The sequence below is a fragment of the Emydura macquarii genome, unplaced genomic scaffold (assembly GCF_026122565.2).
Source record: "Emydura macquarii macquarii isolate MOO-44397 ecotype Brisbane River unplaced genomic scaffold, CSIRO-AGI_Emac_v2 contig_1483, whole genome shotgun sequence".
In the NCBI taxonomy this organism is placed as follows: domain Eukaryota; kingdom Metazoa; phylum Chordata; order Testudines; family Chelidae; genus Emydura; species Emydura macquarii.
In genome coordinates this window covers 15,351,439-15,369,249 of record NW_027131620.1, presented here as the reverse complement: position 1 = coordinate 15,369,249, position 17,811 = coordinate 15,351,439, and the positions used below count along the sequence as shown (strand labels likewise).

At 42.2% G+C, this 17,811-nt stretch overlaps 1 protein-coding gene across 1 annotated transcript in view; it reads right to left on the bottom strand.

Annotated features, from left to right (window-relative positions):
* Positions 1–17,811, bottom strand: part of PREX1 (phosphatidylinositol-3,4,5-trisphosphate dependent Rac exchange factor 1) — a 203,145-nt gene that overhangs the window by 49,228 nt on the left and 136,106 nt on the right. Inside the window, exons 14-17 of the mRNA XM_067554278.1 lie at positions 17,629–17,678; positions 13,718–13,793; positions 5,722–5,794; positions 2,793–2,935 (exon numbers count right to left, since the gene is read on the bottom strand). Coding sequence (XP_067410379.1) covers positions 2,793–2,935; positions 5,722–5,794; positions 13,718–13,793; positions 17,629–17,678 — 342 coding nt within the window. The remainder of the gene's footprint in view (positions 1–2,792; positions 2,936–5,721; positions 5,795–13,717; positions 13,794–17,628; positions 17,679–17,811) is intronic.

Sequence of the window (17,811 nt, the reverse complement as noted above, 5' to 3'; positions counted from 1 at the left end):
ACTTGCTTAAGGCTATACAGTGAACTCATGTCAGAAACTGGATTAGGACCCAGGTATTCCTCATTCTTGTGCTCAGACCACTAGGTGCCACCTTTCTCCAAAACTCCTTCAATGCCAAAAGACAGTAATTTTTTATTGACTTTCAAGGTTAGTTAGGCTTCTGAACGATTTAGCTCCTTTTGAAAAATGGGACTTAGGCACCTACATCACTCTTTAGGTGTTTCTGAAGCTGTTATCCAAGATGTTTGCAGGCAGTATCTTTAGCAATGATGGGAAAAGCTCTGACAACTTCCGTTTAAATCAGACAAATGATCCTAACTCTGTTGTTGTACCCCCACTGATAGACAGAACTGCAGTTGTGTGTCTGAAATTTCTTGTGGGTCCTTCCTGGATGCCCATCTCTACAAGCTCATTTTTTGTCTGAGATTTGAATCTTAGGAGTTTTTTGTAAGTGCTGGGCCTGGTGAGCAGAGGTGTAAATAAGTTAACAGGGGAATGCCACAACACTGATACAATCCCTGTATCTGGAGGCAGTCAGAAGTCCTAATTCTTTTTGAATTATGTAAAGAATTTTGTGTATTTTTTCAGAATATCGAGATTTATGTCCATAAATCAAAAACACCTGCATAAATAAATGAATATAAAACTTCGTTTGAAGTGCATTTTTTTTCAGCCTGGAATCACTTTCCTTTGGCATCTGTGATTTTCACTAGCCAGCAAGCTCTTGTTGTTTCCCTCCTTACAGATCAAGGTTGCCCAAGATAGGGAAAGAGTGAAACACCTAGCACAGGTCGGTGAGTGAGTTGAGTGTGTTCCCCTTAAGCAACTCAGATTACACTGCAAAGGTACAGTGCAAAATCCAACAGAGAGGAGGTTGTGTTACCCTAACTGCAGCCTGGCCTACAGGGAGTCCTAAGGAATGGAGCAATATACAAAAGCCCAATTGACGAGGGGCAGGGCAGAGTTGTACTGCTGACAGGGAGGCACAAGAATTCCAGCAGCTCCTTATTGCTAACCAAAAAAATAAGGCATGAATGTTATCATGAAGAAATGTGATGCATTTCCAACACTTCAATTTGTGGGATCCTCTACTTCACAAGTGTTCAGGGAGCTCTTGGTTTATTTGTAGAAATAGCAGTGAAGTGCAGAATTTTAGCATGAATAAATTATTCACTGGAAAATCTGCATCAAGGAGTGTGTTGTTTTGTTATTTGCTATGCATGATTTATTATTCATTTTGGACTGTGAGCTCTGTGGGAGGGGATTGTATCTGTGCATTGCCTAACACGATCACACTTGTTTAGGAAATACGGTAATAGTAACATAATGATAAGTACTTCTGTTTTAAATCCTTCAAGTTACCCAGTCAGGGCGTAGATGTGACTCAGGTGATCAGTCATGCACTACTAATAATCAATAGCAAACAGACAAAATGAACAGCCCAAAAGGCTGAAATTTATTCATTAAACTCTTTGGTAAATGCTAATGAACACCCAGTACGTTAGCAGAAACTAGAATCAACCAAGTCTACTGCTGACCTTTAAAAGGCTGCTTTTTTTCAAGGGTAGAAATAATGCTGCTGTTAGATATGTGCCCTTTTAAATAGGGGGGAAGAAAAGTGGAAGATGTTATGCTGGTTATTCTGTTTCTCCCGAAAATGGACCTCTGTCCACAGAGAAGAAAATCAAAGCAACTTAAGTGATGACAGTTCCTCGTGAGTGAATATGAAGATGATCTCTGAGTGCTTTGCAAAGTGCAGGAATCAAGCCGAAAGTGTGAGTAAATTCTTGGTGGTTAAGTAAATTATTCCTTTAGTAGCTTTTTTGTAACAAATGACTTTACAGCAGGATGAATATAGTAAATTGACACACAGCTCACTAGCACTGGATGCACATGTGAACAATTTTTAGGGAGACAAAGGGGGAAGGAATATCATTGTATGGTGCTTTCAATATCACAATTGGCCATTAAGACAAATACTGAATAATCTCCCTGGAGATAGAATAGCAGCAGGAGGCTGCAGTTTCTGCCACCCACCAGAGAAACCCTTCCCTCCTTAATGGACCTCGGGATCCTTTCCAGCAAAGCTGTTTTTGTTGTTACTGACCTGGGCTTTTTTCCTGCTCCTGAATTCTGCCAGTGCTCAATGGGAGAGGAGTGCGGGCTCTGGGCCACTGGCAGTAAATGGGGTTTTCTGGACAAACAGCATCCAAGTCCAAACAAGGGTAGAGCAGTCCACATGCAGTCAAGAGTGTGATGTTATTGAACAGACTGCGGATCATGGGAAATGAGCAACTATTTAAGGACAGTCAGCATGAAGAACAATATTAATGCCTGGAAAATGGTTTTCTTGGATCCCATATATGATATTTGGAACTGGGATATTTGGAACTGGAACTTGTTCTGTATATGAATCCATATTCATATTTGGAACTGGAACTTGTTCTGTATATGAATCCAGCCTATCTGAAGCTATTCAGAATCAATCTGATAGTGACTGCCAAAAACATATGAATTTTGGATAGTTACCTGACTCTCACCTAAATACAACTACCATGCTATTTATGTCCCTCGGTGTTTAACTTCAGGCCATTTGATGCCAGGCCTCTTTTTGAATCTACCTCACCCATCTTGTCACTCAAGAAAAAGAACTCTTGCAGTGAATCAAAGTCAGCTGCAGTATCTGGCTACTGTCTGTAATTTTTCACCACGTTTTTCCTTCTACTATACTGTATAAATTTAGTCTTGTAGAAAACTAATGTGAAACAAACACCAGATCAGTTCTGTCTTACCAGCAGGCTCTTTGCTAGGATGTTTTCAACGAGCTTGAAGTCATTACGCAGCTGCTTGCTCTTGAAACTTGTACCCTCCATCTCCTCATCAGCATAAAAGCGGAAATATTGGGATTCATCCTTGAATTCGCTCTTCTCCAGGACTGAAAACCAAAGGTGGAAGACACATACACATGTGGACAGAGAGAGAGAGAGAGAGTTAGAAGGAAATCTAAAAATATTTCCCCAACCTTTGAAAGCGAAAGACCAAACAAAATTCTGACCACCGATACCAGCCAATCATTTATTCAGCCCTGGCTTCTCAAACTGTTGCATGTTTTGGGCACACCTCTCCAAGCTGCATGTTGGATCTTGGTCTGATCTTCAATTCTTCTGAGGCATGTGGAATGCCCCTGGGGATTCTCTTGGAAGAAAGGTGCTATATATAATATACTACAGTATATTATCAAGCTTTATACAACTAATATTATGATTGGTTCATATTGGTCTTATCTCTGGAAACACCTACTTGGAAACTGGAAAGTAAATATTACTTCCCACTTGAATTAGCACTTCTTCTTTGGTCAAATGCTGATTTATCTTTAGCAGTTTGTCTAATGGAGCTGAAACACATACGGATGTGATTTGTTATGTCCCTGTCTTGGCACCTGCATCATGGAGGAAGACAATGGGCACGTTCACACCTCTGATAACAATATTGTTCTTGAAGTGCTAGTCAGAGAAACAGCAAGGGAGTCCTCACATAAGAGTGTATATGGATAGAAGAGCTGAAAATGGGCGTGGAGTTCCACCATGTGGCTCTGAGAGAGGAAGGCTGTCCTACCTAGAGTAAATTTGGGTGTTAGTGCCCAAAGAGTACCAGGCCGGGCCTCGCGATCCCTATCTCTACAGCTTTAAGACTGCCCAGCCGCTGTCTGGTTCCCATCCTCATGGCACTTGCTTATTCATTTTCAGTGTGCCTTTTGCTGCAGTCAGATATGGGGCATCTTTTCATGCTGTTAGTGCAGAATCTGGAATCCTCAAGGGAGGACGGAATGGCTGCTTTTTCAGAAACTAGCTGGAGAAATTCCCATTGGTAAACACAAGCCCATTGTGAGGCTTCCAAAGGCCAGTCAGCACCACACAACAAAAAATGGCCTCAGAAGTAAATTAACTTCTTAACAGAGCCTCTTTCCTTCAGCAGCTTTTTTAATCACTTGTCTGGCAGGGATTTGCAGAACCAGTTTGGACGCGGTGTCTGTTTCATCTCCTGGGCACATGTCAAAGGTGGTTCTGATTATAGCCTCACAGGTAAACACCGCAGAGAAATCTACAGATAATCTCTGACTTGGCCCAGAGCGGCAATACTGGGTGCTCTCCACACTCCTACTCCTCCTTTCCAGTCCTTGACTCACCTTTTCCAGGAACATTTCATGAAAGATTTTTGCAGCCATTTCATTCATCATTATGTACATATGTACGTAATATATATATTTAAAAGCATGACAATGTATCCTAAAACCTGGGTGATGGCAGCGACACTCCCAGAGGGTCTGCCAGAGATGGGAGCGCTACAGGGCACATTTTCCAGCTCTGACTCCAGGTCTCCGCCCATGTGAATTTGAGTGCACCAACTCACCAGAGTGGAGGGCAGGGATGAAAGTTTGGACCCTCTGGTTCCCTGGGGATTGTTCATCACTTGTCTCCCCTTTCACTATGGGCCAGATTCTGAGAGATTTGCTCGTGTTGAGTAGGACCTTATTTGGAAAGGATCAGTGGGGCTCTGTGAGAAGCAAGGGACTATGTAATGTGAATAAGGGTATCAGAATCTGACCCTCCCATTGCCCTTCCTCCAGGTTTCATGACTGGGGCCATAGTTACAGGCTCAACTGAAAGAGAGAGAACATGCTAGAGAGTTTCCGCATGGTGAGTTCCCCCAGTTTCACAAACTGAGATTAGCAGTTAGACTCTGGGAACAGGCTGTGCTGGCTACAGTGGATGAGCAATGGGGGCAGAGATTTTAATTCAAATTCTCAGAATCAATACTTTTCCCTCAGATGTGATTTTTTCCGTTGGCATTGCCCAGCTAGTGCTCCTAACCACCCATCAGAGAGATGGTACCTTTTTGTGTTGGGGAGGAAATCATAGTGATGCTCCTTTACATTCCCTTAGTCATTGCTACTCTAGGGTTACACTAGGGGTTTTTGGATACTTCAGCTGGGTTTCCCACAAGCTGCATCTTGATTGCTATGAGAGCATGAGAGATGGCCGAATATGGGGTCATTAAACAGCCGGTGCTTTTATTTTAGAGCAAATCCTCACTGCTGCCATGGTGCAAAAACAATCTAAAATAGCAACGAGAAATAAAAGAGTAGGGCAGACCTCAAAACACAGGCTTGAGAATCTGGCTAGAGATCTGGCAGCTCCAGCAGCTCAGCTCTGAGGGCTGCCAAGGCAGCTCCAAGAGGCAGGACAGACTGCAGGACAGACTGAGCAATTTGGCAATTCCTTTAGAATAGCTCAGCTTAATGTTTGGAGGTTCAATACAGCTTAAACCAGTTCATGTAACGTCATAGCTGAGACCTACTGAGGTGCATTTCAGGACAGCACTTAGCATGTGCACATTTCTGATGGCCCAGACATGGCACTCAAACACATGGTGAGAAAAATATCTCCCCTCTAAACTAGGTGCTGCAGTGCTTACCATGAACATCATCAACGTGGGGACCCTATGGGGGAGCTATTACCCCAGACATCCTGTATAGGCTCAGTGCCTGCAGTATTCCCCATGGCAGCATTTCAGATGGATCCTGGTTGGACCTCTGCGGCTGTTTGTATATCAGCATGTGTGACACAGCCTACAGGAGAGGGATTTGCAGATATCCCCAGTTAATGAGACTGAAGTGAGATCTCTGTTAATTGGCTATGAGAAAGGTTATTCATAAATTACCATGATGCATGAAGCCATTATTGCAGAGTCCAACACCCAGTGCAACAGCTTCCTCTCGAGTCTGACAGTCTCCCTAGAAACAGGAGGATAAATGTTACACCTCAGACTACATCCTAATCTAAACAATTTCCCCACCCTGCCCTTGCAGCTCTGACATTAGCAGGGTTGCAGAGAACAATAGCAAGCAATTAAAATAGGCCTTCCTTTGCCCGAATCCCATTCATTCCTATATATAGCACCGTTTCCCTCCCACAGGAATTGGGAGGACAAAGACCAAGACTCTGGAAAGCAGCTGTTTTACCAGTATAGACTCATAGGGTACGTCTGCGCTGATGGTGGCAAATTTGCTGCCGTCAGATCGATCTATCTGGATCGACTGAGCGGTCAGTGAAGACCCACTCAATTGATCCAGAAGTCAATGCATTAAAACCACCCCCTCAAGTGGCATAGCGGAGTGAAGACGCCATGTAGAAGAGGAGTTATGAAGTCGACAGGAGTTACGCAAGCTACTCTGCGTAAACTTTTTTCTTTTTACTGGCAATCGTGATAAAGATTGAGTTCAGTACCCATTAGCCACAGACAATACAACTCATTCTTAGAAGGAGCAAGAGATTTTTATCTACATCTAAATCAAGGGAGGGAAAACTCTCTATGCATGACTATCTCAAGTGAACTCCCAAAGGTTGTGTTTAATTAAACTTCTATTTAACTCTGTTTCTCATACAGCCACTACTACAAAAAATTACTCGCTCAGTTAAATAGCATTTGAAGCCCTTGGGCCAACATTTCAAAGTATGGTGCAAGAAGTGAGCCTGCAAATGTGCCTGTTACAAATCATTAAAAAGTAATTTGCATGCACAAAATTGGTTAATTGCAATAAATGCCCAAGTTTTGGATATGCAACAGCTGTTTGGCATGCACAAAGGAAGATTTTTGCAGGTGTGCCTGTCGCACCCTCCTTGGCTCGCTGCCAGATCCTGAAAGGTGCTGAGTACGGTTCACAACTCCGAGCGACATCCCACTGAATTCTGGGTGCTCAGCATCTTTCAGGCTCAGTTCCTTATTGAAGTGCCTTTATTTCTAAAACAAAGGCCCCATTTGCAGCCTGGTGGTTCCCAAGAAAAAAATACAAAGAAACAAAAAATGAAAAACATATGAAGACTGACTAGGCTCCACCCTGCAGACCCTGCCCAGGCAGCCTGGGATTTAGCCCTCAGATTAAGCACACTGTTTGAGCACAGGTCCCATACCCCCAAGCCCACACCTTGCAGTGGAATGACTAAGAATGACTGACATGCTTAGTGCAGACTCCTATTACCCTGAGACTGTTTGCATTTAGGCTCCCACCCTTCTACTTCCTGATTCTCTGCATATGCTCCTCACACTGGAGAGATGCTGTGACTCTGCCACTAATTGACAGCAAGACAAAGCCCATGATAGCTGCAAAACAAAAAGCAAATGCTGTATCCTTGCCAGGATACAGAGTGACTACTCCAGGGGCTGCCTGAGTCTATTTCATAACCGCCAAGGATACACAAGCAGGGGGTATAAATAAACATTAAACTCAATTTTTACTGTAAAATAATTTCAAGGCTTTACAAGTCTCTTCTCAGTTTCAATATCCTGCCATGTGACAACTCCCAGCTATCACTATGACTTATTTTTAGGCTAAATTGATAGTTCATTCTACATAGGGGCTGGGATTTAAAATATAATTCTCTAGTTGTGAATAAATGGAAGGGGAAATGCCTTCAGATACCAGTCTTAAATTAGCCTTTGGGAATCTGGTTCTCTTCCAGGCAACTGCACATTAAAGTCTCCTTGTGGAGGGATTCTAAAGCAAACTTGGTTCCTCTTGATGACATTAGAGTGGCCTCAGATCACATCCCTTGACAAATAGCACCTTTTAAATTTAGGAGGTAACTAAAAATAGAGCATTTCAGATCCTCTGTGCATATTTCCAAATAATATTTGGCAATCCCTACAACTGCAATGAGAGCAGTAATAAAAACCTTAAAGAGGTACATCATTTAACATTCTACATATAATTTTCTCTAGATGTGTCTCTTGAAGAAACTGCACCTAAAGTCCAATAACCACAGTGTTACTTTGGTTTAATGCCAGTGTAATCAATGGATTGCATTCGCTGGAGCTACACCCCGAGAAACAATGAGCTAACATAGTGGTGACTTAAGGCTCAATATCCCTTTATTATTATTTGTATTGCAGTAGCACCTAGCCGCCCCAGTCCATGAACCAGGACCACACTATGCTAGTCACTATGCAAACACACAACAAAAAGACATTCCAAAGAGCTTGCAATCTAAGTATAAATCAAGAGATAACAGATGGGAGACAGACAGACAGGAGCAGAAGAAGACAATGAGACAATATTGGACAGCATGGTAGGCAGTGTTCTCGATACACCAGTGCCCTAACCGTGGGTATGTTTTTTTGTAGACATCACTGTAAAAGGAGAGTTTTCAGGAGGGTTTTGAAGGAGGATAATGAGTTAGTTTTGGGGATGTTTACAGGGATTTCCACCCAAGCATGAGGGGCATCATGGGAGAGAGCAAAAAGGCATTTGTTTGAAAATTTAACAAGTGGGTGATGGAGGATGGCATCATAGGCCAATCGGCTGTGAGAGTCTACATCTCAGTAGTAAATAAGAGATGAAAGGCAGGGTGGGGATACGCCGCGAAGGGCTTTGAAAGTGATGACAACTAGATTATGTTTGATGCAATAGAGAAGAGAGAGCCAGTGGAGGGATTCAAAGAGGGGTGACATGGTCAAAGCGATGGGCTAGGAGAATGATCTTTGTAACAGCATTCTGCTTTATATTCTTCCCTTTACTTTCACACCTCCTTTCCTAGAATTACCATCTAATGTTTTCTGTGTGGAGTGTGAACCAACTATTGGTAGATTAGCCCCTGTCATCTCTGAGGATCTGGAGTCAAATTCTCACTCAGGTCACACGTGAATTGGTTTTATCAGTACCAATATAGTCTCCAGCAGCTACTTGTGATCCTTATAAAATCTCGGTGCAGTTCTGCACAGTTTTGCAGGCTGTTCAAGAATGTTCTCAGCTGTGCATATTCTTTTGTTATTTTCAGCGCACTTGCAGCACACACTGAAGTCAAATTCAAGTCAATGGAAGCTGTAAGAGCTTCATTACAATTCAGACCCTTATCTAGGCTGGGAAGCTCTGGGAAGTAATGCTCCCATTTGAAGAGGGTACACGCTTCAGTTCAAGGATATACACTGCCTAGATTCACACTTTTGTTTGAAATTACTTGCTGCCAGCTCAGTTGCCGCTGCAGACTTGGTCTTCCGATGGCCTGAGTTAACTTAGCAGCATCTCCTCAGTAACCTTCAAGAAATGCTGTACCTAGAAGATGCTTATTTCCCTCCGTTACACGTGGAGGCAGATGGTATGTTGCTTATGGACGCTGAATTAAGGAGGAAGGCTATGAAGAAGACAGAGAAAAGGATGTTGTGGAGGAGAATGGAGGAATGAACAGGAAGTGATGGTTTGTCCACTGCTACCTACAAACCTGCCTATGAAAACCTTTGCTTAATTAAGATGCACAGACCAGGCTCAACTAGTGTAAATCAGCATCATTCCAAAGCAATCAATAGCGCTATGCCAGTTTACACTAGCTGAGAATCACACCCACACTAAAGAAGGAAATGCCCAGAGATGCACACAAACACACCGCCATGGTGAAATTCTACCAGTGTTCTTCAGCCTCTCAGCAGCAATCTCTTTGCAATACTCTCGTCAGTGCTGTCTCTTGGGATGATGATGATTATTTTCATTACAATAGAACCCGCAATGTGCTAGGTGATGTATGCACATATAAAGAGATAGTCCCTGCCCTGCTTACAATCTAAGAAGAAAAGCAACATACAAAGGATGAAGGATAGGGCTAGAACATACAATTACAAGGTTCAGACTGTGTCCCCTGCTACAGCCTCTTTGCACTCCTTTGCAAAGTGGTTGTAAAACCCACCAGTTAAACACCCTCCTCATATGGGAGAATCCCTGTGTGATACAAGATCACCAGAGCCAGCCTACGCTACCCGCTTTGTAGCCGCCAATATAAGGGGAGTGACCAAGGAGAAGGACATGGCCAGAGTGCCTTCCATTATGGTGATCTCTTGCTGTTAGAATGGCCTCATGGGGGCTGTTTCAGCTGGGGTGACTTAGAGCAGCTGTGAAACTGCTCTAAGTTTCTCTGAGGCCTGATATGGCCCTTGGCTGGCCCCAGGATTGGGGAGCTACAAAGATGGGTAAGAGCCATATTCACCCTCTCTTAACTGCCCTCCAGTACCAAGCTACTGTTAGCTGGCTCATTTCTTGCATCATGATAGAACCAGATCTTGAGCAGGGATTTGAAGGAAGAGAAGGAAGTGGCCTTCACAGATTAGTCCAGGGAGGGCATCTCATGTATAAGTAGTGGTGCAGAAGAAAGCGCAAGAATGATTGTTGGAGCCTCTTCTTCACAGCTACAGCTATTAATGTTCCAACAATTACAACAGCCCCATTCTTGCGGGATGGGCCTGTATTCATCTCTTCTCAGCCAGCTGTCAGGGGGAGATAGATGAGATTGGAACTTGAAGGAGACAGGATCCAGCAGTACACTTGCATGAATGCCTAGTGGATTATCTATAAATTTCCACCGGGACCATCATTAAATTGAGGGACACTTTCAGTCCCAATCACAGAACGTGGAGTAGGTATTTCTCCTTTCAGTCTTCGACTGCTGAAGCCCTCTCCCACAATGTTCAGAGGTCACCTTAGACATACCCAACACAAGCTTTATTACAAGTCTTCATTTTCCAGGACTTAACTCCATGCCATGGAATGAGGCATAAATACCTCATCTTCCATCAGCAACGGTGCTGGAACATTTCTGCCTCCGATGTCATGGTTAATACTGAATTCTAGTGTCTAATACACACCTGAGACACAGAATGGAGGTAACTGAAACCAAATCCTGTCATTGTGAGCAGGAAATAACTAACAGAAAAGTCAAGCAAGCTCTGCATTAAATCTCGAGGTCCTGTGGAAATCCCTCAGCCTCCCTCTCTCACATGAAGACTCTCGGGTATTAAATATACAGTGCTAGTATTCCAGGTTGCATAATTTAATAGGTCTGATTGTCAGATGTGCTAAGCATCTGAAGCCCCATTAATGTCAGCGGAGCTATTGGTGCTCAGCACCTCTGATAATCAGGCTATTAGTGCCTTTCTTGGCCCAGATTCCGAAAGCCTGTGATACATAAGGGATTGTTGCATGTATCAAATTCAAATGGCAACAGGTTAAATGTACAAATGGTTAAGTGTCACCCAAGACCAAATTCAGCTTCACTGTTGACAGATGCAGCAAAATATAATATTCCCCAAGTAGGAGGCAGGATTTAGGATCTCAAATGATGGCTAAAATATCATCTTTGGTAGGAAAAAAAGCTCTTACTCCTTTGTGTTGCTGAATCTTTAGAATATTTGTGAGGGTCACAGAAGGCAGATTCCATCCTTCAAGTACTATGTTGGATTATTAAATTTAAAGGAAACAATGGTCTTCATTATTTTTGTACAACATTTCTAAATCAAACCCTGATTTTCTATTTAAAATCCTGACTATAGAGGGTTTGTCAGAACCAGGAAGTGCATTTTTTCCAAGATCCCTTTTCTGCGATGTGTTTAGTTTACAAAATCACATTAGACATCACAGCCAAGATTTTAAAAAATGGGTGCCTAAAGTTAAATTCCTCAAGCCATAACTGGGCAACTCAAAGTTAGACTGATTTTTCAAAAGGGCTTGAACACCCAGCAACTCCCATTGAAATCAGCTGTTAGATATTTAGGTAGTAAATCCAAAGTCTAAGTAGGTGTAAGAAAACAGTTCTACCTAGGGGTGAGAATTCCAAGCAAGAGCACAGGAAGGCTGCTCTTTGTAGGTCTGTATCAATGGAAACCTGATTATTGTTGTTATCATAAATGCAGGGCACTTAATCACAAGGACAATAAAATCCTACAGTACAGCTATAGTCAGAAAAGTGGCCACTTAAAAGTGGCATCATTCCCAACATATTGCATATCTTCCCCTCAATGCCGGGAAGTTGAATCTGCTTTATTGATATGAACACATTTCCATTCCTGTAGAGTCAACACAGCTATGGAAGAGCAATTGGGAGTCTATTCTGTTTAATGCACATCAACAAAGCCACCAGCTACATTCTAATTACAGAATTGTTGTACTGCTCTTATAGAAAAGTCCTAATAGAATTCTACAGAAGTGTATTAGGGTTCTAGAGAAATTACTCAAAGACCTGCAGAATTTAATAGAAAATAATCATCTTTCTATATCTTTTTTAACCTTCCTATGGATTTCCATAGCATGGGAGGAATTTTCCATTAAATTATATGGGATAGATTAACAAAATCTATAGAAAAGTGATAATTTACTATTAAGTTCCACACGACCTATTCATTAAGGAGGGAATGACATAAGTAGCAGGAAGAACCCATCTGGATTTTTAAATCCATGGAAGAATCTGTAGTGCTACCAGTTAGAAAAAAATATTTTTTATTTTTAAATTTAGCAAATTTGGGACCCTATCCAACTCCCATTAGAGTTAAAGGAATGTCTCCCAATGACATGAATGGGAATTGGACAGAGGCTTAGACGCAGAAGTTTAATGTTAATAGTGTTCCTATTAACGAAATGAATACATCAGACTTTTTCTCATATAACACACATACACACACACCAATTTAGTCTCTATACACAGATGATTCAAGCCTAATGCATGAAGTATAAAGGAAAATTCAGTGAACAGCAAACCTACAGACTGGATTAACCTAACAGAAGGAGGAAGAGGAGGAAAAAAATTAGTTCACTTTCTCCAGACCTAAAACTGATCTTTTATTTTGCCATCTGAGTCATCCTCTTGCCTACAAAACAGTGATGAACTAAAACCTTGGCCGCATTTAGATTGGTTAAATTTTTCCTCTTTGGCCAAAGCAGCCTCTTTTTCCCCAGCTCTCCATGGACCCTGTTAAGCCACATGGAACAGATTCAACAACCTCAGCTCTACTCTGCCTGCTTTCCTCCTGTCTTTGATAGGCAAGAATGGGTAACCCCCCTTCAGCTGTTTTATGTGAGAAAGGGGGCCACACAGTCTCTCTTAAATCATATTTGTTACCTTAAAATAAAGAGATGTCAAGTGCAATTGGAGGAAACTTTTCTGAAGAAAAACATTCCAGGCCCAATTCTCATTTATACAGAGGCCCTTTTCCGTTACTTTGGCTATATAATAATAGTACCTAGCTCTTATATAGTGCTTTTCATCAAGCGATCTCAAAATAAAGGGGTCTTTCTGTAGATGAGAGTCAGGTTCTTCATTTAAAACCCAAGGATGCAATCAGAATGTTAATTCTCTTGTTGCTCTGCCTGTTAGGCTGCTTTAGAACATCAAAGCTAGATTATTAATTTCTCAGGGCTAGATTCTGCTTTAGCGTAAATATGGTGCAACTGTAACCTCCGAATACAATGAGCCAGATTCTGCTTTTATTTACACTGGTATAAATGGCATAATTCCAGTGGAATAACTCAAACTCCAGTGCAGCTACTCCATATTTACATGCGGGTAATTGACAGCTAAATCTGTTCGTGTGTCTTTATAGAACCATTGAAGTCAAAAATGGAAAAGACCTATGAGATCATCCAGTTCATCTCCCAATGCAGAATTTTCTTCCTCTGTGCATTGCCAGGCACTGAGTGTGAACTAAGTAAATAATAACAACAAACATCGGAATGTAATGAGCCTTTAGAGCACAAATGTTTAAAACACATTGTATCACTATCTCGCTAAACCGCTTTTTACACTCACTGTAAAATTGCACTGATGTGGTAATATTGTTGAGACTCAGAAGCTAATGATAGCCTGACAGCAACATACATAAGTACTATTTATCTACTTTTTCCTACCTGTGCAATCAGCCAATCCACTAGTTTACTGGCAGGGATTACTGATTTGTAGGTCTTCAAGTGGTAGTCTCGGTCTCTTGAGTCAAAGAAAATAAGAAACATCAGTATAAAAGTGTACACATTTCTGTTAGGCTGGATAAATAAGTAAACTGTTGCAATCTATATTTAAATAAGAAGAGGAATCATAGATGAGAAAGACCTATGAGGTCAACTAGACCATCCCTGATTTGTGTAGCACTGTAAGTAAATAAAATAAAGACAGAGAAAAAAAATAAGGTACAGGCTACTCAGCTCTTCTAGAAGAAAGGCCTGAGATTTAAACTAGGAAACATCTCATAGGCTAAATGAGAAACATACACCAGATCAACAACATGTCCAGATTCAGACCCACATTTTCCAAAACTTGGAATTTAGATTTTGTTTTACACCATATCCAGGGAGACAAGGTCAAACACAGTGTGGTTTTTTTTAATTGCCAGTACTTAGGTCTTCTAATATGGACCAACACCTCTGCACTCGTGCCCTCATCTAGAGCAGCACCATTCCTGGACAAAGAAAATACACATTTATAACTCTCTGCTCCAAGATCATGGAAATAACTGATGCTTTGGTGCTTTTTGAAAATATATTTATATCTCTAGTCTCTAAAGCAAGGGGGATTATGTGGTTCAGAATACTGGGATATAAAGTATTTTACTTTTACTAATACATCCCAAGGCAGTAGTGAATGAAAGCTGTTTCCATTTTATGGCTGCTCACTGGCCCCTGTGAAATGAGTTTGGTGATCTTGATCCAGTTCCTAGTCCCACATTACAAAAGCCATTACCACCATTAATTTGCATTAATTGGCTCCCTCTTGATGGCAGTCTCAGTGAAGAGGCCAGCTGCTGAATGGGCAATGGAGGATGAATTCCCCTCTCGCCCCCAGAGGTGATTCTTCCAATTCAGGCTTGAGGTCCATTGGCACAGTTATGTGGGGGGGAAATTGTCTCAGCCCCTGCCAGGATGTACCTGTTCTGCAGCTCAAGAAACAAGTTTAGTCTCTGGTTCTGTCAAGTCATCCCCTTTGACTTGTGCTAAACTATATGCAAGTTCTTTCTTTCTTTTTTTTAAAGACAAAGAAGAAAAATCTAAAATGAAAATTCACCTTGCCCATATTTTTCCTATACAGGTCACCTACAGATGTGACTGTGCAGTGTCCAGCTGTTTTAAATAACTGTAGCAGAAATGCCTGTGTGTTTGCATATCCCAGAGAGTGAGACGTTAGAAGGGGAAGTAGCATTTCCAGAACTTGAAAACCCAGTGTGACAACATTTCCAGCAATATGTCTCCTCAGCACAAAAACTTTCCCCTAGTGCTTACACACATTTTTTGGCCTGTCTTCCAGCACAAAGCTGTGGCAGTTCTGAGGGCAGCTACCCCCTCTCACACAGTTACCATGAGAAAATGTGCTTTTGGTATGTCAGAGCAATAAAGGAGAGCATGAAAATACTGAGCACTAATGAATAGGGTTTTCCAGATTGCGAGAGATGGCTCCTCACATTTTAGTATGGACGGCAGCATACAGGGAGAGCTTTGAAGGTGGGATGAATGGGCTAATGTTTCATTGGCTTTGGGATCCTGCTGCCTTGCTTGTCAGGAAGGATGTCTGAACATTAACTCACTGACCCAGCAACTGCAGGTGATGCCACTACATGAGTGGCCACAATAGGGAAACATATCTGTGTGATCTGAATCTCAGCCAGTCACCATGCCTCAAGGTAGCATGGCGCCTACTGCCCCCATACACAGGGAAGCGTTGTCTAGCACTCACACATTAGTGCCAGGCGAATAAACAAATGCTCCTGCTATGACCACTACTGTCATTAGCTGATCAATCACCTATTGCCCGTCTGCCATAAATCTAGCAATTTTCTGTTTAGATTCCCTCATAAGATACTTCGTTGTTGAGGTAACATCCTCCAAAGACAGACATGCTCCGCTGCCAGTGGGTTACCATCATGTTTTGCCCCACGGTTTAATAAAACCATCAGTGGGTGGGAACAAACTGCAAAGGCAGATGCTGGGTCAAGGCCACTGTGTTTTCTGCAAAGGCAACAGATTAGGGTTGTGATGGAGGGAATGTGCAGAGTAATAAAATCAAGGACTTCCTGCTTCCCCCCACAACTTCTTAGCATTTACACCCAGATATTCCAATTTCAGGTTTCCCTGCTTGTTAGAATGCAAAGAGTGCTCTGAAAAGTGGGCTCCATGAACCATAAGCCTACGACATCAGGAACTGTAGGATCAGAGGATGCAAGACAAAGTAGTGATCAAAAGGCAGAATAAGTGGGTATTGGGGCAAGGAACAGCCAAATGACATCAGGCTGCTGCCTGCTGGGACTTATTGAGCAAGATTATCAGAGATTCAGGAGTGGAAGACACCAGTCCATGCTGGGTAGAGGGTACAAAGCGTTTGTTTGAAGAACGGTGGGCTTCAAAGAAGAATCTGAGAGTGTTGAAGGTGTGGGGCCCAAAGTTTTCAGTGCCCATAATTTTTCACAGTACCAGGTCATGTTCAGTTTAACTCCATCTTTGTCAAAAACATGGATTTAATCCTGAAATAAAAGCTGCTAGAGAATCTCCTGGTAGAAAAAATGATGCATTGTTAAAATGCCACAATATGGACCCCCAGTGATGATTTCTCCCTTGCTGATCACTAACTCATGAAACCACTGCATCCAGCGCAATCCCTCTGATACTGCAGGCACCCTGAGGTCAGTGACATTTTTTCTCAGTTCACCTTGCCTGTTTTCTCAGTTCAACTTTTCTGCTTTACATATGAATCATGTTCTTAAAGGATGAGGTGCACATACACACACATCGCCATTTCACCTACTCAGAGCTGCATCACCCTCCAGGGTAATGTTGTTTTCAGTTAGGCAGAATTATGATTGAAGAAGTGTGTCCATTCTGCAGAAACCTTTGGCATGATAAAGGTTTATCTTTCACCTTGGAACATCAGCGGAGCAACTCAATGACAGGAGGTCAACTCTGATCACATTGGGACTCCAACCAGGCCTCCTGATTTGCTTTTCCCAGAGGTTATTTTTTGTCATCAAAATTGTATGAACCATAAAACAGAAAGTTTCTGTGAGTGAAAAAGTCCCATTCTCAGTCATGGGCAACTGAAGAGGACATCCAAACTGTTCATTCGGAACCTCAAACAGGCTCATGACACAAGCTTCAGTAATTGCGGATCTGGACATTAAGGCATTAACGTTTGAAAATCAGATCCCCCATGTCTTGGAAGTAGGAAAACTAGTTCACCTAGGTTAGTTCTATGCCTTGGGCTGACATTCATGTACACAGAGTCAACTCCCAAAGCCCCTATCCAGGCTATCCTCCTCCAGATTTCAGTGAGAGTTTTGCCAAAGTAAGGATTTATCCCTTGGTTGTTTTTTATGAGCCCTTGGCTTAAGCCTCTGGGTGAGTTTACATGACTTAAACAACAAAACAAATAATACTATCGCCTGCAACAAGCACCAGCAACAGATGCACCTCCATGTTCTTGTCTGATTCAGTCATCACTTACTAATACGTCCTCTCTAACCCAACCTCAGGAATATACCTGAGGTAAATAAATGCTCTGAAGATCACCAAGCTAAGGGCTGCGATAAATTGGTAGAGAGAGTGGACTCCAAAATGACCCTGACATCTATCCTCCAGAATTCAGTTCTAGGATCCTCAAGCAGAAGCACATCTGCTAATCCCAGCTGCGGGGATGGGATGGTAGCAAAGGGGCTTGGATAAACTGAACAAACTGTTTCATTCCAGGTTATACGGAGAAAGAGAAGATTGCCAATGGCAGTGTGTTATCCCCTTAAGAAAGCCAGACACAACAGCCAAGGAGACCATGAAGCTGAACTTACTTTATCACTGGAGTGTAAAGACTGTGCAGTCGGCAATAGAGCCTCACACCCTAAAGGAAAGAAACAAATGTGGCTTTATAATTACGTACCAGATCCAGTATTTTTTAAAGACCATACTGAATAGCTATAATAGCTCTGGAACTACAGCAGCATGGTGATGGATGACACCTACTCATCAGGAAT